At 47.0% G+C, this 21,749-nt stretch overlaps 1 protein-coding gene and 1 long non-coding RNA gene across 2 annotated transcripts in view; one reads left to right on the top strand and one right to left on the bottom strand.

The window, feature by feature from the left end:
- LOC135385454 (uncharacterized) overlaps nt 1-2,528 on the top strand; it is a 42,384-nt gene extending 39,856 nt beyond the window's left edge. Inside the window, exons 3-4 of the long non-coding RNA XR_010420420.1 lie at nt 1,526-1,696; nt 1,773-2,528. This is a non-coding gene — a long non-coding RNA (uncharacterized LOC135385454). The remainder of the gene's footprint in view (nt 1-1,525; nt 1,697-1,772) is intronic.
- LOC135385453 (uncharacterized) overlaps nt 1-14,163 on the bottom strand; it is a 102,945-nt gene extending 88,782 nt beyond the window's left edge. Inside the window, exons 1-3 of the mRNA XM_064614774.1 lie at nt 13,998-14,163; nt 6,645-8,532; nt 2,546-2,879 (exon numbers count right to left, since the gene is read on the bottom strand). Of these exons, the coding sequence (XP_064470844.1) occupies nt 2,546-2,879; nt 6,645-8,532; nt 13,998-14,084 (2,309 nt within the window). The 5' untranslated portion in view covers nt 14,085-14,163. The remainder of the gene's footprint in view (nt 1-2,545; nt 2,880-6,644; nt 8,533-13,997) is intronic.
- Nucleotides 14,164-21,749: the final 7,586 nt, after the last annotated feature.

The following is a 21,749-nucleotide window of genomic DNA, read 5'->3' as shown; positions in this document are numbered from 1 at the left end:
GGGATGTCGGCAGGAGCACATCGGGCCGATGTCGGCCCGACATCGGGGTGCTGCTTGGGTATATATATGGTTTGCTGGGTGCCTGCCACGAAGAACTATCCTCCCGCAAACTGCCATTGACATATGATACTAGCGTAAGCAGTCTGCTTGCTCTTATTCAATCCATTCGGTTTTAGTGACCCCGGAGTCGGCAAAAAATAAAAAAAAATTGTCCAAACTGCTTACGGTCACGGACCTGCGCAGACTGTGAAAAAATCTCAAAAGGTGCGGCAGATCCTGCGGCCTCCAAAGTGAGTGCGAATCGCTAATCCTGTTGTTCCTGGTGACAACATAAAGTTTCAAAAGAGCTGTGAATAGTTCCTTACTACTTTCTCTTCTTGTTTTACGATTTGGCGTATGTTGTGGTTGATTTCTTACGATTTACGCGATGTAATCTAGATAGCAGGATCATGTAACGGCGGTGTTATCTTAATGCATCCAAAAATTTAAGAGCTCTCCATCCCTATCAAGTACTTTTACGCAGTTCATGACACGGTTCCCTCCCCTGACATACACTGCACGCGACTCTTGTACTCCAAATGGAGTGACTCTGTTTAACCCCACAGGGAACCTATGCTTAACGCTCAAAATTCTCGCTTGCTTTGCGAGTATCTACGATTCCCCACGCACCTATTGCCGCTTCGGGGTAGTGACAGTGCAGGCACGTGATTTTTAAAAGCGCAGCATTGCGTAAATTGATTGTGAGAAAGGTTGAGTCGTTGCGTTCTCACACCAGCGCTAACGCAGGTGATCAGCAATGGTTAGATTCTGGACGTGGATCGATCACTCATACTTCTAGCGGAGCCCAAAGACACGGACTAAGACAAGGATACAAGGCAACTGCGTACTTTGCGTACTGCAACTGCGTACTCTCTAATGAACGACTTTGATGAGTATTTATCAACTATACCGCCTTTATCTTTTAGTGGATCGATCAACCGATAGATCCATTGATTCTTGGTTGATTGTTTTGAACATCGTTCGTCATTGCAAGTTCGCGTAGGTCAAATGAGGTATTCCCGTGTGGCGCAGGACAGGCATCCATGCATGAAAATACGTCTGCTAGCTGGCGAAAATACGTCACTTCGCTTCGGTCCCCGCCTCTTTGGCTCCGTGACTCCGCTTTTGAGAAGGTGTCAAGACTTTGACAGTGCATGGAGTCATGACTCTTTTGACTGTGGGGCCGCTACTTAACGCGCCTATCGAAATGCGTACAGTGCGTTTTTTTATAAATTATTTACAATTTTCTTATAAAATACCATGGGAGCTGACATGAGGGCAGACATCCTCTCGAAGAGAGTGTGTAACTAAAAAATGACTAATTATGCAAGCTTCGTTGATTAACTAATTATAGGATTTAACGAGATAGCAGAATGGGATACATCCCTCGTTAAAAGCCATTGCGTTAAAACAATTCTGAAACACACACGTGCGTTGAACCCATTGAACCGTTGAAACATACCCATCACCGAATTTTCCTTTGCAGGTGAGCCAAAACCAAAACCGCGCCGAATGGGAGCGAAGGGAGGGCAGCGCACATTCTACATCAGAGGGCCACGTGGTTTGGAGCGATGGAGATGGTAGGACTAGGTGCTCATCTGCTAGTCAGATCAACCGCATTGCGGCCCATATTGCGGTCAGATCATGCGCTCCTAAGGTGCGTGGTTTCTGTTTCAGCTCATTTGCACAGCGAAATTCGGCGACGGATATTTCACGGATTGCGTCCTTTTCAGGATTTTTGAAAGACAGAAGGGCTTGCAACGAGGATTGCCTCCCATATTCTGCTATATCGCTTTTGCCCGCCGAAAGTTAATTGACGAATTAGTCATTCTCTAATTGCATACTGTCTTCAAGAGAATGTCCGCCTAGCGCCAACTGCATAAACGTCATCTATGCTGCTCTCACACCTTTTTATAACTAAATTTGCACAGGACCCGGATGAAAAAATGTACGCTTAAATCTGCCAAACACATCTGACTCCATAATGCTCTCTTGCGAGCTTTTTCGATCAATCAACATATCTCTGGTGTTGCGCGTATTTCGTCCACACTGTTCGCAGCGGACCAGCGCCTACCAGGAGGAGGAACCGAAGAATCTCCTCATGGGCTCGCGTAACTTTACCCGACTAGTAGGTGTCCTCTCCTACTCCTATCCCTCATTTATTCCCTGCAGCAGGACGCAGGGAACGCAGGGACGCAGGGACGCAGGACGCACTGTAGCAACAAGGAGGGAACGAAGTCACGAGCCAAAGCCACGCCCACATTTCCTCAGCCTGACATAGCGAATACGTCATAGTCCGCGCGGGTTTTCAACCTTGTGCGTTGCAGTGATTTATAATGTCCATAATAAATTATAGAACTCCAGTCGGCGAAGAATGAAGCAAGTATTCAGTAAATCATGGAATGCACTACTCCTATATCATATCAATAAATTGGTACTTGGAGAGCGAACCCACATGATGCATAATAGAACAAAGGACATGACTCCCCTATTGGTATCCACTCACTTGAGGTATAATCTGAGAACGTTTGCAGACACTTGCTTCAATAGGAACTTTTCGACTGGGTCCCGTGCTCGATACCGCTGCCGGGTGAGTTCATTAAAGACGACCATGTTGGAGAGAGACTCCTCCGTGAACCTTGGCTTGCTGTACGCCCACGCACAGAGGAGCACCATGAAGATAAGGACCATGGACAAGGCCACCACTCCGCACACAACCCAGTTCATGAGATCGCGACGACTCTTCCGGTAGGCTTGCAGCATGTGAATCTGTGAGCCGGTGAAGCCCAAAATTTGCGGCGTTTCCACGTGGTACGATGGTGTGGCCCCTCTAGCCTTCCCTGCAATATTGCAAATATTCACCACGCTATCGCATTTACAATAGGAACAATACATTGGATAGACACACAATAATGGGAAAATGTCGGGCGTCATACTGCAAATGAGCCTGCATTCGAACGCCTCTTTTCGATGGAATACACTTCTGAGACCCCATGCATGTATTTGTTTTCATTTCGTGCTTAGAAAACCCAGGACATACTGCAGAATCAGGCTTTGCCAAGAAGAGGCAATCGGTCTCACGATAGTATGACCGGAGAATCTACAGCGTGGAAGCAGTATAGTCAGACCGTTTATTACTGCTAACAGCCGTGCGCAAGCACCTTTTTGTAGTTTTGGATCTGTAATATATACTTACTTCGCTTTTCTTGCACACCGAGAAGGCAAGGTGATGTAGAGCATCTCGGTTTACTTTTAACATGGCTAAGTAACGCGAAAGAGACGAGGACGAACACGAACAGCATTACACCGGCAATTGGTTTATTGAAGCAACACAAGCAAATATCTAGCGGCAAATTGCTGGATTCTGTTCTTGGATTCTACGGCAAATTTGGATTCTACGGCTTCTATTCTACGGCAAGTTGCGGTGACGGCGGTGGAAAGTTCTGCTGTGACAAAGTCGAAAGGACGTGGACAGCATTTTTATATTATCTTCAACCGCGCCGCGAAGGATGCTCTCTAATGGACATTGCACTGTGAAAGACCGACTGACAATTGCAACAGGTGTTCCGCTTATACGGAAAACGATGTGTCGTCGGAAGGAGATTCGAATCTCCTGTTGGGCGTAACGTTGCTGATATTGTCTTTCAACCGGCAGCCGGCATGAGCAAGAAATAACCTTCCTGGTGGCAACCCTATAGTCCGTGTTTCCCCGTTTCTCGTTGCTGCTCCATGCTACATTGATAATGTCTCAGAAATGCATTCAGCCCGATAGCGTGCATGTTCCCCACTTCATAAGGCAGCCCCCTTGTGATCGTTGTCGTCATCGTGTTAACAGATACATTATTCGAAATATATCAAGGTTTCAACTACTTTAGTTTACACTCAAACCAAACGGAATGCTTAGCAGGATATGCTGTAGTACGACGTCGACCTTGTGACTAAGTACACTTATGAGAAAAATTAACGAGATTATAATAGCAAAAGCACGTGCTGAACCTAAGGACTGCCTATATACGCGTGAAAATTACAAGACAAGGCTACAAGGAGAAAAAATAGCAGGAGCTCTTTGGCTGCACGTATAGCATATGTTTGTAAGTCAAACGTCGCCATGCCAGTACTGGACAGCTGTTTCGGCCTTCTTGGGCCTCATCAACAGTACGCAGGCGACGTTTTACTAACAAACATATGCTATACGTGCAGCCAAAAAGCTCCTGCTATTTTTTTTTCCCTTATACACTTGACTGGCTTTGCACTGGGCTTTCAGAGGTGTCTTATGACACCCTGATGGGAGGCATCACATGCCACGTGACCTTCTGACGCCACCGCTCAAACGTTGTCTGCCTGCGTACTGCTGATGATGCCCAAGAAGGCCGAAACAGCTGTCCAGTACTGGCTAGGCGACGTTTGACTTACAAACATATGCTATACGTGCAGCCAAAGAGCTCCTGCTATTTTTCCCCTTATACACCTAACTGGCTTTGCACTGGGCTTTCAGAGGTGTCTTACGACACCCTGACGGAAGCATCACGTGCCACGTGACCTTCTGACGCCATCCGCTCAAATGTTGCCTGCCTGCGTACTGCTGATGGGGCCCAAGAAGGCCGAAACCAGCTCTCCAGTACTGGCATGACGACGTTTGACTTACAAACATATGCTATACCTGCAGCCAAAGAGCTCCTGCTATTTTTTTTTTTCCTTATACACTTGACTGGCTTTGCACTGGGCTTTCAGAGGTGTCTTATGACACCCTGACGGGAGGTATCACGTGCCACGTGACCTTCTGACGCCATCCGCTCAAACGTTGCCTGCCTGCGTACTGTTGATGAGGCCCAAGAAGGCCGAAACAGCTGTCCCGTACTGGCATGGCAACGTTTGACTTACAAGCATATTTCAAAGGCTACGTTTCACAGATCGTCGCCTGAGATAACCAAGGTTTTCGAAATGAGTTCACGTATAGCTCTCGATACGTTTTTGTGCTTGTGATTCAGCGTTGTTCTACTACAGCAGCAACCTACTTCCCTACTGTATTGCAGTACACAAGTTCTGCAGATCTACGAGTTCAAAATTATTTAAAAAATGAAATTGAACACTTGAGTGCCTCATCAGATAGTCCACAGAGTAATTGTCTTTACTAAAGGTGGCCTTCACACGTAAATCGAGTAATCGCAATACTTTCACAATGTTTTTGGATAGTCGACGCTGGTATACTGACTTTTTATGCCAAGTATTTGGACACCAAATGGACAATAAATCAGACACCTCTGGCGCTTCCCTGGAGGAAACACTAGTTTTCGGTGACTGAACTATTCATCACAAATGGGTTAACAGTTGAACAAAAGGCTTGAGGGTGTGACACAATGACGACGAAATGCGGACGCGTTGTCCTGGGAAGAACTCTGGCGAGATAGGTTGCCGCAGCAGCTCTCTACGAAACCTCGCAGCGCGACAAAACTTCTTATCTCCGCTCGCGTTGGTGGGTTCTCGTGCGGAGGTAGTGACCTCACGAACCTAGCATCCAATAATGCAACCTCTTGTAGATGCGGTGGTTCCGAGGAAAAATGGTAGGGAGTGTGCGTACAGAATACAAAGTGGATGAAAGACAAACGAAATACGGAACGAATGGTTTTGTAAGCGAGACATTGACGGTACTCCTAATCCTGAAAGGACGCGGACAGCATTTTTCTGTTGCGTTGCTACAATATAATTTTTCAACGAAGCCTAATGGTATGATGTGTGACAACGACGTTCACTGAAGAATCCAAAGGTCCGAGCTCCGTCCTTCTGCTCTAGTTTCAAAACGACTACACGGAACCGAGATTCCCTCAGAGCGGATGGCGCACGATGAACCATCTCGTTTACCATGCTACCTGTACCGAGAATGTTACGCCTTTAAAGGGACTGTGAAACGATTTTTTTCTTCGTTTCGTTCGAAAGAAGACATTTTTCTGAGTCTAGAACCGAAATTTTACTTTCGTCGCGCGAGCGGATTTCTCGGGAGCGAATTTAAACGGAGCGGCGAAGGGAGGACAGCTGGCGCCGCGCCGTGACGAGCTGCCGAGCGGAGACACAACGGGTAACTTAACGCGACCACGGCCGGCTCAGCAACACGTCATCGTGACGTGTTGCCGAGCCGAGGAATCCCGCCAGGAGCATGCGCCGTAGGATCCCGCGTATGCGTTCATCGGGAGTGGAAATCTCCATGACAGCAGCTTTCGCGCGATCGGCAGATTTCGGCAGTGGCGGCAGCCACAGCGCGAGCTGGCGGCATTACTTGCCATTGTGCAACACCGGTGACGTAACGGGGAACCGAAGAGCGGTCCGTACAGTTACACCATCGGCAGGGAAATATGCGCAGGAGAGGAGGAACGCGGAAGAGACATTTCCAGCGCGCGCTCCTCGTAGAGTGGAGCGATTTCGTCCGGAAAAATTTGTGGCATATTAGTTTCTCTGCGGGAAGAACAGTTTCCATCGAAAAAAAGTATGGGGGTTCGGGAAATTTCATAGTCCCTTTAAGGAATATGCGTATACCGTTAGGGTGCTTCAATCTGAAGCTGTGACAAAGTTGAAATGACACAAAATGTTGTGGTGACACATCTGTGTCTTACCTTCAAACTGCGTAGCCAGAACTGACTCCCACGATGCAGATCGAACGCCTTCATATGGTGTACCTTCCACTGTAGCAGCCGCAGATTTAGCCGCTGCATCCCTTTGTGTACCATTCGTCACTGTACCCGCAGACGGGACACGTGGTACTTGTGCTCCTGCCTGATATATTTCCTGTTGTGGTGTGCGTTTAAGTAACGATATACTGGGCATAGCTGTTGCAGCGTTACTCGTTGTCACAGGGGGCATAATCGTTTGTTGGAGAGGGACGACTGGCGATGGTGCGCCCGACAGGTCCGAAGGGGTATAGGGCGTTATACTTCCTACCGCTGGGACGACATCTGCTACCTCTGAATATCCCTCTGGTGTTTCGAGCATAATAATCGGTGGTGCTGGTTTTCGAAACTTCGTCGGCTCCTCTTGTAATTGAGATAACGGCATTTGCCTGAAACCTTTCCGCTCTTGCGATGGCATCGCCGGCACTGGCGCCCAGGGTAAAAATGGCGGTTGCTGTGATCCTCGATGTGTTCGTGCTTCTGGAAAAGCCATCCGTTGAGGTGGTGCACCAAGCATTAGAGGAGCACTTGATCCAGTGACCGACGTCTCTGGCCCATAAAAAAGGGACGTTTCTTCTGGTGCCCTCTCTTGTAAGGGTAAATAACCCTGTTGAGGTAAATAAATAAATCTTGGTCTCATTCCTATGGGTAAGCCGCCAACAGTATTTTCCCGCACTGGTTGTGCTATTTCTCTCTGCAGCCCTCCAGGGTACGCCAAGTATGTACCCGCCTGTTGTGTTTGTGCACTAATATCGGTCATTGGAATTCCGTAATTATAATACCTCGACGTTTGCACTGGTTCATACTGACGATTTATTCCTTCGAATAGAGGCCTGTCTGAGTACGATGGGATGGTATACGTCATGGGCCTGTCGCTCCTGTAGAAATACGGGTAGCCCGGATGTCGCAACCTTCTATTCATCGGCAGAACACGTGTTTGCCTGACCTCCGTTGCATATCTACCCGGAAGAACCGTTTGCTCAATGTTGGAGGTAGCGCTAGGTGCCTCTGGGATGCTCTGCAGTTCTGCTGGGCCTGTTCGGAAATGTTTAACCAGCGGCTCCAGAAAAGCGAACTTCCGTTTGCTACGTGGTCCATTTTGGAAGAATATGTCGTCCATATAAGGGGGCGGCGCTGGGGCTGTAGAGAATACGCTTAAAACTGTTTCCTGGGATGCCGTCCCGGTCAGCAGTGGTGTAGTCTGTGGGATATTTGCAAATTCTAAAGTAACTGATGGGCTCGAAATTTTATCATGAGCGCATTTTACTTTCTGCGGTTGTCTTTCTTGCAAGGAAGACGGTTCTCTCGGATAATCTGAAGAAAGAGGCCTTTCTGCGATATCCGAGTTCCATGTGCACTGTTGACCTCTAAGTACGAGTCCAGATCCATCTCGTGCAGTGCACTCCACAGAGCTCCATCCGGGGCGAGTACTGGGTGGCTCAGTAGGAGACACTATTGTCATCGGGGACCGGACACACGTCCGTCGTTCGTCCGTGCGTTCGCTGCTCATGACCTCCCTCTTGTGAGGCCTATTTATGCTGACATCTGCGAGCTTCTGGAAGCGCTTTACCATTTGAATGCACTTGGGCAAATCCTCCAGGGACCGCACACGATTTAACGATAATGAACGTCTCCGTTCTGTAATGTTCAGCGACGCGTGTTCAGTGCTACGAGATCTTCTAATGGGGCTGATGTCCTCCAAGCGTACGCGATGGGTCTCCGCTAGCAAAGTCATCGGTGTCGCGCTGATAGAAGCTTGTCCACGGGTGTCGACTTCATCTGGGCTCTCCTTGTATGTCCAGGTGTTTAAGACATAGCTCGTTAAGTTGTGGCCCTGGTGGAGGAAGGGTAATTTTATACATGCGCCGCACGGCCGTCTAGTGATATATACGTAAACAATTATCCCCATGCGTACTTTGGGGAAAAACCTATTGTTATGCCGCAAAAGGCGCAATTTGCACAACTCTCATGAATTCGCGGGGTCTGTCTCGTTTGGCATTCGTCGTTTTTCATACTTAGTGGTACATCGAAATACATGAAAGAGGACTGCAGCGAGCGTTCAAGACTACAACCAGTCGACCAAGAAAATGACAAGAAATGCCGTGGCGACCTGCTTATTGCCTTGTGAAATCTTGTTTTGTTTCCAATTATATTCTCTGCGTTCGTCGCGCCTGTATACAATCTCCACCCATTAGAACGTGTCACATGATCATGAGTGCCACTTTTCAGAAGGTGTCCAGTGCGTAACGCACTTAACGGTGGCGCACGTCGCACCGCTTCTGCAGTTGAGGGAACGAAATCAAATTTCGTCTTGTGAGGCACCCTACCAAATGTAACTGACGAATAGCTGGGAAGCTACTCGAACCAAGAAACTCAAAAAGACGATAGGAAGTTTTTAAACTGCTACTTATACAACCATTTTGGTAATGAACGTTATTATACACGCCAAAAATCGTTGAACACGTACTATATAGGTCAATAATGGCATTCTTGTACCGGGTAATGTGCAAAGAACCGACAAACTGCGAGCAGCACTTACTGATGTAGTCACTCTAGCTGCAATTAGGTATCAGAACACTTCATCTAAGTTTACAGCAGGAAGCTCATTCAGAAGGCTATACCAGGGTTGGATAACAGAGACGAAAACGAGAAGAACATGGTCGATCCATAGGTGGATCCGACCGAAGTGCGTTAGCATTAAAGCTTGAAAAGCATTCGGGAACTCCCCTTCAGAACGCTACACAACATTTCACACGACCTTGCACAACGCTAACTCAAGACAGCATTCGCAGCCAAACGAGCCTTTCAGGCCTACTCCGATTCAGCTTTGCGGTGCCCTCTCGCAGCCTTCTTTCCCCACCGCTTCGCGCAGGTTTCATGACCCATGACGTGCCCATGCAGGCACTTCTGAACCTGTTGGTCACACAGCTGCACTGCGGAGTGCCGACGCCGAGGCCGCGTCATCCGCCGGCAGCTCCCATAGACGCAATGGTTCAGGGAAAAAGGCTGGCGCAAAAACCATGTGGTCTAAAGGAGCCACTCACAGCGGTCAAGATCAGCAGGGCAGGAGAAAAGCTCGGGTCAAGTGCGCATGCGCAGATCGACCTTTCCCAACCTCGTTTTTTGTCTTTCTCTTCTCGTACCCCCTACCCCCAGCCCCAGCTTCGTCCGTTTTTCTTCCGGGCTTGCTGTAGAGTAACGATCGTGTTGTCCGAAAGCAGGCGATCAAAAATGGCGATGGTGTCTGATAAAGCAAAGTTTATTTAACAAGAGAGAACTGATGTTTTGAGGCTGGAACAACATAGAAAGGACAAATACATACAAAGTCCGGCAATCCAGAAGATGTGGGTTCGAGTCCTACAGCTGGCTAACCTTTTCAGTGACTTTCTTCTTTCTTTCAAAGTTTATTTGTTCTCGCGAACTGTTCGAAAAAGTTACAGTACATATCTTTCCACGTTTTCTAACAGGCTTCACTGGAGCTTTAGGTCGAAGAGCAGTTCAAAGGCGAATCACAGTACGCACATCCAGAATGTAGAGATGTACAGTTTTCCAAAATAGCTCGGCTATTGATGATGCGTAACTCTGAACGAAAATCACTGTTATGAATAGGCAATCGATGTTGACTTCGTACTTGAATACCAAAGCACATGTGTCACAAATGTTCGTAGATCAGAGTGAATGAACGGCTCCGATGTGCATGAGGGGCCACTACCATAACCACACATAATTTGATTAGCGGCATATCCGAATTGCACAAGTTACGGCAACGCACTGCACTACGAAACGCCTTTAACGTACAGAGTGACTCGTAAATGTTGCACGTAATACACTTAACACGATAAACCTGCATTACTTCCTTCGGTAACAAAAAGCAATCGTTCAACTCCAAATAAAATGCGGAGATAATTTTAATGCGCCTAATGCTTTGCAGACATGGGACAACTGTAGGTTACCATCCAGCTGATACCAAGATAACTCCTACCAGTACAACTCATACCAGACACATTATACTTGACTCAATGCATACTCGGACAACTCATACAGGGACAAGTCATAACAAGACATTTCATACCGGGACATTTTATACCGGGACAACTTATACCAGGACAAGTCATACCACACTCAAATGTAGGAGAAGAATGGCAATGAGGTAGATGTAATGCTAGAGAGGATAACGCGCTGTGGGGTCTGCGGAAAGGAAATACTGACCCGAATTAAAGGATAAGTTGTTTGTTTCTTCTTCGTCATGTACATCGGTTTAGCATACGTGAGGCCTGCGCAGGTATGTATTTCTCGACCTCCACCCGCAGACATGGTCTCCCAATCCGCACCTGCACGAGTTTTGGTGGAGCTCCCCGCGCCCGCTGGTCGTTCGGGAATACCCGCAGACACGTACTACAGGGGCGTGCAGCCGACTAGCATAAGTTCGAGTACGATGAAATAAAAGAGATGCAGAAAAGGCGTACCAAAGGGGGTTGGTATGATAAAAGCTAGGGGAAAAACAAAAAGCTAAAACGTCTCATTCCCGTACCGCTTGACAAAGGGCTTGGTGCTCGGAACGTAGTATCGCTCGTCAATCGCCCTCCCGTTCTAGCTTACCACAACCCTCTGGTACAACTTCCCCGTTTTATAGCATCTTCCTTACGTGCACTCGGCAGCCGCATTGTTTTTACAAGTTAGAGCGCTGAAGCGCAAAGAAAAATACGAAAGCGTTTGTGGACGTTTAACCCCACCTCACGTTTGGCACATCAAGTGCATGATACATAATTGTTGCAAGAACGGCGATCAAATTACCATAAAACGCACTGGAAGTCTTGTCTTCTGCGCGTTTATTTCGTGATAAAGCAAGAAAGCGAGTATAGTTCCGGTATCCGCATGACGTGCGGCGGCAACGCAGGTGCATCCGCACTTTGCCAAGGACCGCATCAGGTCACACTGTCTACCCGCAGAACCGAGGGTAGTGCTGATATCCGCGAGGATCCGCTGGTACACCCACAACCGCGCATAACTGTAAGCATATGCATAGTAACGATTTAAGAGTGCTGAAATGGGTATTTCGAGAGCGCTTCATTTTAACTATCTAAACCATTCATCTGAAACCTGGTCGGATGACAACAGGTCTAAACTACAACGCATTGACAACGGCAAACATGTCGGCAAGCCCACGCCACGACGACGCAAGACGTCGCTCTCCCTCCTTGGCAGTCTCGTTTGCAAAATACACTAGTGTTATGCGCTTTGGGCATGTATTCCTGGGGAGGATCGGCGGGCATTTTTCAGCATTTATGTTTTATCAAGTTCCGATATTTTGAGCATTATAATACCACCGCGTTAGAAATATATGCCGAAAAATCGGCAGCTATAATTAGTATGCAGGGTGTTTCACTTAAATCCCCGTGCTCCTCCATTGGGTCCACCAATCCAAGAACTTTTTTACAAGTATCTCTCCGATACCATGTCCAAGCAGCAGACCGTGTGAATCAATAGGAGGCGCTCATTATTTAAATAAAAATTCAAATGAGTTTCGTGAAAAAAACACGATTTTAAAGCAGGGCGCCGTCGGCATTAAAATGGGTATTACCCCTTTTGGGACCTTGACTGGACACCTTTTAGAGGAAAATCTGCCGCCGAAGCGGGTCATTTGTTGCAGTAATTAATTGGCATCGGTTTACATATTTTTGTCGCGTTATGATGTGGAACGGACCAATATTGTTCTGCTGAGAGGCAACCGTCGTTCCATTCTGCGACGCCTCGTGACACCCCTGGCTTCCCGCCAATGGACAACCGACATTCTCCCCCCATCTATGTTGAGCAGAGTTGATCCAACGCTCGCTTTCCGCATGCCACGAAACACCTCTCGTCAAGATGCTGCATTAATCCACCGAATGCGACTCGATGTGGCCTTTACAGCTCAGTGGCGTTACCGCTTCAGACAAGTTGACTCTCCCACCTGCTGCCACTGTGGTGCTCTAGAGGATCTGGAGCACATTCTTCTTCATTGCCCTCACTACCAACCTTCCCGGACCTCACTCTTCGAATCTTTTCGTCAGCTGGACTCTAGCCCCTTCTCCCTCTCGAAATTGCTTGGTCCCTGGTCCAATCCAGCCCAGCAACGTTCAGCGCTCAAAGCCCTTTTGACATTTCTGGACACCATCGGACTCCGATCGTTATTGTGAGGGGGCTCTGTATTTTATACCCCACGTCCCCACCAGCAATGGGGTAGAGTATCGCCTCTTGTGATGAACCTTCCCACTCTCCTTCTGAAAATAAAGTTGTTGTTGTTGTTCTTGTAGGGTTTCACGCATACTTGAACCCCCCTTGGACCCACTGGTCCAAGTTTTACAAGAGAAGGTTTCCCCCGAACTTGAGGCTAGCAGTTCCGCAGGGCGGTATTTCCCGCATTCCACCTGGGAGCGAGGCGAAGGGAAAACGGCGATGGCCCGGTGTAAGAAAAGTGCAGTCGGGTACCGGCATTTGCGACAACCACAATATGCAACAGTTATAATTCAGAGCTTTTCGGAACATGCCGCATATCTCCAAAAATATTCGGCAGATATCTTTCGGCGTTTTTCAGCAAATGCTGGGACCACGGAACTCTAAATATAACCTAGCACTCCGCATATGGCTCGTGATAATAACGTCCGCATATGGCTCGTGATAATATCGCCTACCAGATGCACCCGGAGCTATGGAACACATTGAATACCATGGCGGAAACTTCTGCTCCCACGGTTCTTGTGGCGCCATCTATTGTTCGAGATGAGTTCCGGCGCAGACACAGGAATATCTGAAAAGCTGGTCCAATAATGCTATTACCTTAAAATTCGAAGCAAGGCATTACACCTAGCAGAAGCTGCACTATGCGCTCAGTGAAGGCTTCACCAAAGCAGCGCGCTTCAGTTGGCTATTCCTCGTAAGTTACAAGAGCACGATCAACTATGCGTGCCTACTAGTACACATTCGCAGTTTATGGGACAAAAAAACTTGACATGCATCCATCATGCACGTTGTCCACTCGCTTGAATGGCAGCTGCACAGACTGGTGCACTCACAGTTTATTGGCAAGTTATTAACCGAGTAAAATAACAGAATTAGAAATGAAGAGGAGGGTAGAAAAAGTAAGAGTATAGGTAGGATAGATGTAGAAAGAACAGTAAAAAGTAAAGTTAAACAGAACAGGAAGGCACATCCTTCACGAAAACATGCGTGAAGCTTTCTCTTTGAATCAGTGCCCCGACACAGAGAACACTGCGTGGTAAGCTTTGTAAAACGGCTTTAAATGGCAGAAAGAATACTTACCGTTTCTTGAGATAGCCGACGTCGCTTAAATGCTGTGTCCATTCCGTCAGTCTTCTCCGGCAACATAGAATCATTGGCCGCGTACATAGTGCTTCTCACTGTGTTCGCAGCCGCTGAATACGAAACACGCGATCTTTCTTCATCTTCTTCTTGAGCCCCATGGAGACTGCCAATTTTCGGATTTGCGGGTAGAAAATGCCACTTGATGTGGGTCACGGGTAAACCGCAGGTACACCCACATCCATGGTAGCGTGGTGCCAAGGTAGACCACGACGAAGTGTTTCTCAGTTAGCTGGGACTGTTGTGTTTGTACACAGTATCCCTTCATCGAGCGCGCATAGGGAAGGGTCGTTTCTATGTCTTGGCATATTCTCCAAGAGAGGACAGCCCTCAAGTCAACTGAAGTTGACGACATACTTCTTCTCAACAGCTTTTTTCGCGAAATAAAAGCGTAAAGGACGAGGCTTCGGGAGTAGGTTATAAATTTCATTAACGTTTTTTCTCAATAGTTATGCGCGACTTTCAGGATTTTTTAAAAGCACTTCTCCGTTGCCCACACTGCCAACCTTCCCGAACCGTTCTCTCCGGATCCCTTAAGGAGCTGGACTCTCGCCTCCTCTCTCTTTCAAGATTGCTTGGTCCCTGGCCACATCCAGCCAACGAACGCTCTGCCCTCAAAGCTCTCTTCACCTTTCTGGATACCATAGTACTTCGATCCTTATTGTGAAGGGGCTCATTATTTCATTCCGCGCATCACCACCAACAATGGGACAGAGTATCGCCCCTGGCGATGAAACTCCCAATTCATCATCTGGCAATAAAGTTGTTGTTCTTAAAAATGGAACGGTTTTCAACGAGGATTATCTCCCTGCTATCTCGCTTTCTTTTGATAAAAACAATCTGCAAATGATAAAAAACGCCGTATATATTATCAATTTGAGACTATTTATTTTGCGGTTTCATTGTCAATTCAGTCAACCAGTGATAACGGTTGCTGCTGGTGGTATCGTTTAACGGGAGCATCAGTTGTGATAACCTGGTCCAGGATCTCGATACCTGTCCAGACGCCAACGACCTTACCTTGCAGTAGCTTGGCAGCATCTTATTAGCGAAACGCCGGTTGAGAAGAAGTGCGCTAGGAGAACGACAGTGTCAGACATGCCATGAAATACGCTCCAGCAGCACAATGTACTGAAAGTCGAGTGCAATAGGGGTGGGCGGGTAGGTGGAAGGCCTTAAATAGACTCCTGAAACTAAGGAACATTGATAAGACACATACCGTCAACCACTATTGCACTCGACTTTCAGTACATTGTGCTGCTTGGGCGCTTAGGTCCTTTATCTTTGGGGTTATGCGATTTATGATAATGGTTATCTCAGAGGTGATGTCATTAAAAACGGTCATAGCGGACGATTCCAAAACTGACTGAAATTTTGTTCACCGGAATTATATAGAAACAGTGAACTTTTCATTCAGGATACCATTCTCTACAAATTTTGAGAAATGTGCCGTCATTAAAGACACCGGATGTCGATCGCGTCAAACACCTCACTCTGACAAAACCACGAAGGTATCACATTGAATTTTTACCTGTGTGACGTTCCATTATATTACCCCAGTCAACCATACAGGATGTCCCATGGAGTACCGACCTCAGATAACCAGACGTCCGCACGACGTCGGGAAAATTCCTACGGATGGAAATTGTACTAACATATAGTTTGCTCAATGTTACCGCCCGAGCCGGTCTACAGGACATCCTGGCCAACGACCAGAGGACACATTTAGGATAATTTGAGGCATGTAGGGGGCTCTTTAGTGGTTATCCTGTGGATACTGTGGCAGGTTGTCATTGGGTTCTACAGGCAGTATACAGGGTGTCCCACCGAAAAAGGGCCAGGGGCTAAAGAAAAAACGGAGTGCTCTACACAAATGGAACCAACTGTACGTGCTTGGCAGTTGTGTGGTCTATCCAAAAATATTTTTTTCATTGCCCCTTGTCAATTAATTAGTGGTAATTAATTTTATAACATTTTAATTAGAAAAGCTAGGAAGTTGTTTTAATCAGAACATCTGATCCCTTCGGTCACCTGATACCAAAGCAGTTTTCAGAACAAAAATCCGTTCGATAGATCGTTCGCAAAAAATTCGTGAAGGAACACCATTTTTTCTTGATTTTGTTCATTGCGCATCTCTAGAGACGCCTCTTTCCTTCACCCCCAATACGAGAGGATGAAAGAGCACACTATCGCCTCTTGCGTCCTGGAAAAAGAATAAAAGAAAACAGAAAATGCAACCCAAGATAAGGGCAGTTGCGATAGTCATCCGATACATTTGTTTTTGTTTTGTTTCCGCAAGTTAAAGCTCATCTACGACGCATAAGGCGGCACTGTGCTCTCTCACTGTCTCACACTGGGGGTGAAGGAAAGACGCGTCTTCGAAGATGCGCAATGAACAAAATAAAGAAAAATGGTGTTCCTTCACGAATTTTTTGCGGACTATCTATCAAACGGATTTTTGTTCTGAAAACGGCTTTGTATCAGGTGACCGAAGAGATCACATGTTCTCATTGGAACAACTTTACAGCTTTTATAATTAAAAAGTTAATTATTGAAACGTAATTAAGACATTGCGTTAGGAGTCTGCTAATGCCCTCCAAGGGAGTGCCCTTCATCATATGCTATATTGCAATTGATTTCGTCTCGGAAAAAGTGATAGATATATTTTTTAAAAATATGTTCACGTTTCGCTGCGACACCCTGTATGATTTTATTTTATCTCTTTATTTTATTTACTTGTGATGGATACGCAGTAAAGACAGCATATGGAGAACAAAGAACGTTTATTACACAATAAGAAACTTCAAAGTAGCACATCTGCAAGTGCTACGGTCTCTTAGTCTGGCGAAATGTAGTTGTCGTGTCAGCTTCGACTTCACACACTGCAAAAGAACAGGGGTAAGATATTCATGAAGCGTCGTAGCTATAGCTATCACAACACTGAACATAGCTTTATTTCAGCTTTATTTTAGCTTTGAACATAGCGTCGTTCTAGGCATACACACACACACACATACATTGGATGATGATGAGGCGGGCGATTCACCGCCGTTGAGGCGGTACACAACCCTACAGCGCACTGGGAACGGATGAGGGGATGATAATGGGGGGAGCACTTTCAGAGAGCCATCACTAGACCAGTGGGGCACAAGTACTCTGCAAGAAGACGAAGGCCTTGCATCGGGTGGGCAGCGTTCGACCACGGTCCGAGGACCTTCGCGAGGTGATATTGCCCACAAGCCAGGATGACGTGGCAGAGGTCGCCGTGCACTCCACAAGTGGGGCAGAGGGAAGACGAGGTGGAGCCAAGAGGGTGTTGGAAGTCACGTCTAAAGGCAACGCTAAGCCTCATGCGGTGGAAGTGTGCAGTAAAGGGGCGCGGTAGTCGCGGAGGAAGTACGAGAGCAAGCGTAGGGTCTACATCCCAGAGAGACCAACTCCCTTGGCACAGTGGTTAGGATGATCGCTTTCCACGCCGAGACTGGGAGGTGACACGGGTTCGAATCCTGTCACTGGCTGTGCTGTCTGAGGTTTTCCCTGGGTTTTCCGAAGACTTTCCAGACGAATGTCGGCACAGTTCCCCCTGAAGTCGGCCCAGTACGCATACTAACACTCCTGTCCCCCACTTCCCGCTATCCTCTTTCCATCTGTCCACGTCTGTACACCGCTCATAGCCACAGTTGCTTCGCGGCGCTAACACGGGATTAAAAAAGCGTCCGAGAAAAGGGAGTGAGCTAAGTCGTGTTGCCACTGAGCCTGCATTTTGGGGCCGGTAAATGCCGAAATGAGGTGTCTTCTGTCACCCGAAGACGTCATTATCGGGGAAAGCGCTGCATGCTGATGGGCGCTCAAGCCGGCTCTGTCTGCTTCTTCATTGCCGCTGATGCCGACATGTCCGGGGATCTACTGCAACGCGACAGTGTGCCCTGCAACGGCCGCCTTCTATAAACTTGCAAGATGGCAAAGACAACAGGACTGAGGAGCCATGTACCCCAAGTTCGCCACACACTGGTGCTCGGGTCTTGAGCCTGTAAAGACGACCGAGGGCTGAGCTGGGCTGACATATATTTTTTGCATAGTGATCAAAACCACCCGCCACGGCCGCCGCCGCCGGTCTCGATTTCGTGCATGATCTCCCATCCCAGTCAAAAATGCGTCGCCATAACGAACTGCACTTTGAGATCACAAGTAGCAATGAAGGCCACTTGTTATCCAGGTACAGCAGATTAATGCAGACTGAACTCAGAGCACTAATTCTCACTGCGAAGCGCACCAACACGGATGCCCACACAACGTCTCTCTTTCATCTGACGTCAGTAGTAAGCACTGACCACTAGCTGACCAACACAGAACAAGGGATTAGGACATCATTAATTAGCAAGTAGGGCCCCCACAGTAATTAGAATCAACGAGCAAGTCATTACACTAATTGGGGAGCATCCAATTCGTGTCCAGACCACCCTGTCTGTTGTGGGCAACTAGCGATCATAAAAAATTAAAATAAACAGATACAAATACAGTGGAGAGAAACAATTTATTTGAAAATCAACATTGCTGTGTCGAAGAAATCGCTCTGGAACAGCCGAGTGACCACACACCACCTTGCTGCTTGTCAAGAACGGGTTGTTGCAGAGATGGACGACAGATGGTTAGATAGTTGCAAGGCATTACATCTGGTGGCGCCACCCCTTTATGGCGATATGCATGAAAGACAGAAAAAATGAAAATATACTAGCAGCGGGTAAAACTTGCAACAAGACACTGATAAACAAATGCACACTACAAAACAAGTCTAAACATCTGAGAGCGCATACAAAACATTGGGAAAAGGGCGTAAGATGAGCGCTTAGGACTAATCACAGTGTAACCATGGCGTAATCAAGAATGCATACAAACACAAGGAAGGCACTGCTAAACAAGTCTAAACGTGCGACAGCACAGAGAAAAGGCTCAAGAGGAGCGCAGAGCAAGGCATCGGGGAGCTTAGGTCTAATCACTTAGTAATTGCATATCGCTACAAAACTCAACGACTACACAAAAGATCAAAATGGCAACAAAATACTGGTGGCAAGGAAGACACTACTGAACAAGTCCAGACATACTCGTCGGAGAAAAAGCCTAACCGCTGCACACAGCTAAACATGCCTCAACACAGAGAAAACACTACAGATCGGGGGAAAAGCTTAAGATGAGCGGAGCTTAAGAGCTTAAGATGAGTACTGCAGCGCTATCGCACAATGCTACAAAATTCAACACCTAACACAAGATGACAACCGTGAAATACTAACCGCAGGATAAACATGAACACCGCTAAATTGCGACGGCACGAAGAAAAGGCATATAAGACACACAACGCTATGAAACTCAACGGAGATGATCGCAAGGAAGTCACTACTAAACAAATCCAATCATATGGGGCGAAGGCATAAGATGAGCACAGAGCTAGGTAAAAATTTGCAAACATCAGACACATTGGGGAAAGGCCTAACCACTATGGTAAATCACTCACCTTTCCCCCACGGTCACAGAACGTCTGCTCCTATCGACAGCCATGCCTCAACTGACGTGGCGCGATGACAGCGGAGCGAGCAATGGCACGTCATCTTCCTATAAGAGCCAGCGCTCGAATGACAAAAGTGCCTTTCTGCGGACGCGACGCACGCGCGCACTCCTAGTGCCCCCTGCGTTGACGCGATCAACAGCCAGTAGTTACCTCTCGCGCTCTCCCTGTAGCCCCGAGTTTGGCCAACCCGAGTTGGCTCTCCTTTCTCTGCATCCCTCCTCCTAGCCCCAACAGGTTGCTTCTCTATTTTGGTTTCACGCTCGTTTCATTGGGTTCTACGTCAAAACCGTGAGTAAAAAATCGCGACCGTCAAAACCACGAGTGAAAAATCGCGACAAGTCAAAATCGTCAGATTTCAAAATCATGATACGTGAATATCGCGACACGTCAAAGACATCTCGGACATTTTAGAGTCTTTTCTTGTGTTTTCCTTTACTTTTTCTCGTTTTTCTAGTGCATCCCTTGCCATCAATGGGATTTAATTACCTCTCTGTTCTCCGTCACGCAGCGTGTGAGACGTAAAAGGCTCTCCTGACCAAACCTTGGTCAGTCTCGATGGGTGCATACTCTACATGAACTGACCCACTCCCCAACATGTGAAATACGTAAAAGGTTCTCCTGACCTAACCTTGGTCAGTCTTGGCAAGTGCCTCCTCTACATGAACTGACCCACTCCCGAACGTGTGAAATACGTAAAAGGCTCTTCTGACCTAACCTTGGTCAGTCTTGGCGAGTGCATACTCTACATGAACTGACCCACTCCTCAACGTGTGAAATACGTAAAAGGCTCTCCTGACCTATCCTTGGTCAGTCTCTCAGTCTATTTTAACCCCTGGCCCATTTTCACTGGTACACCCTGCATATGGCTTAGTCGCGATTTTGACGTGTCGCGTTTTGACATCTCGTGATTTTGACGTGTCGCGATATTGAATTGTCGCGATTTTTTACTTGCGGTTTTGACGGTCATAGATTGTAGACTCGCGAATTTGACAGGACACCGTTTCTTTGCAAGTGTTTATTTGAAAACACTATACAGGGTGTTTCAAAAAACGTGTCATTCGGACTTTATAAAAAAACGGGGCGACGGAAAAATACGGGGTAAAGGGCACTTGTGTGGTAACTGAATTTGCCATCTTGCAAAAACATTTTCATTTGATTTTAAATAAAATAAATTGAATTTCTTTAATTAAACTCCAAAATTTCCCAAGTCAACCTAGCGTTTTTTTTACAGAATTTGAGAGCCCGTGGCGAACTTAGTCAGATCCACCAAGAACTCCGCTCGATATTGCGAATGAAACTGCCCAAAAAAAGTCCCGAAGTTGAGGCTTCAGAGTTTCGGGTATTGAACAGCGCACCAAATCAGTCGGAAATATGCGCGAAGCTAGAACAGTTTATTGCCCCATGAAGCTAGAACAGTTTATCGCCAAACCGGCGTGCAGCACAAGACGCGCAGATAACAAGGCGGGTGACATTCCACCGTACGTTGATAAGCGGCAAACAAAAATGATTCCGCCTCTTTTTTTCCCGCCCTGTGTTTTTTTTAGCTTCTATCTTTCATGGGGGCAGGAGCACGTCCTCCTCTCCACGAATCTTTGCGCCTGATTTGGTGCGCCGTTGAATACCCGAAACTTTGAAGCCTCAATTTCGGGACTTTTTTTGGGCAGTTCCATTTGCAATATCGAGCGGATTTCTTGGTGGATCTGACTAAGTTCGCTACGGGCTCTCTAATTCTGTAAAAAAAAACGTTAGGTTGACTTGGGAAATTTTGGAGTTCAATTAAAGAAATTCAATTTATTTTAATTAAAATCAAATGAAAATATTTTTGCGAGATGGCAAATTCAGTTGCCACACAAGTGCCCCCGTATTTTTCCGTCGCCCCGTTTTTTTATAAAGTCCGAATGACACGTTTTTTGAAACACCCTGTATAAAGGGAGCGTGCACTGAGCTTGCGATATCATCCTGACCTATACGTCGAAAAACGTCATGTGTGATTTCTTCTCCTATGTTTCTAGTTGGCGTTGGGAAAAGCAAAAAAACGAAGAACTTCGCAAATTTATTTGCGATATCATAGAGGGAGACTTTCAAGTCCACTGCCTGGAATGGTTGCAAGCGCGTCAAGAAATATGTCA

The sequence above is a fragment of the Ornithodoros turicata genome, chromosome 2 (assembly GCF_037126465.1).
Source record: "Ornithodoros turicata isolate Travis chromosome 2, ASM3712646v1, whole genome shotgun sequence".
NCBI lineage: Eukaryota > Metazoa > Arthropoda > Arachnida > Ixodida > Argasidae > Ornithodoros > Ornithodoros turicata.
Note: the sequence above shows the minus strand (reverse complement) of the source record. Positions and strands in the feature narration are given on the sequence as shown.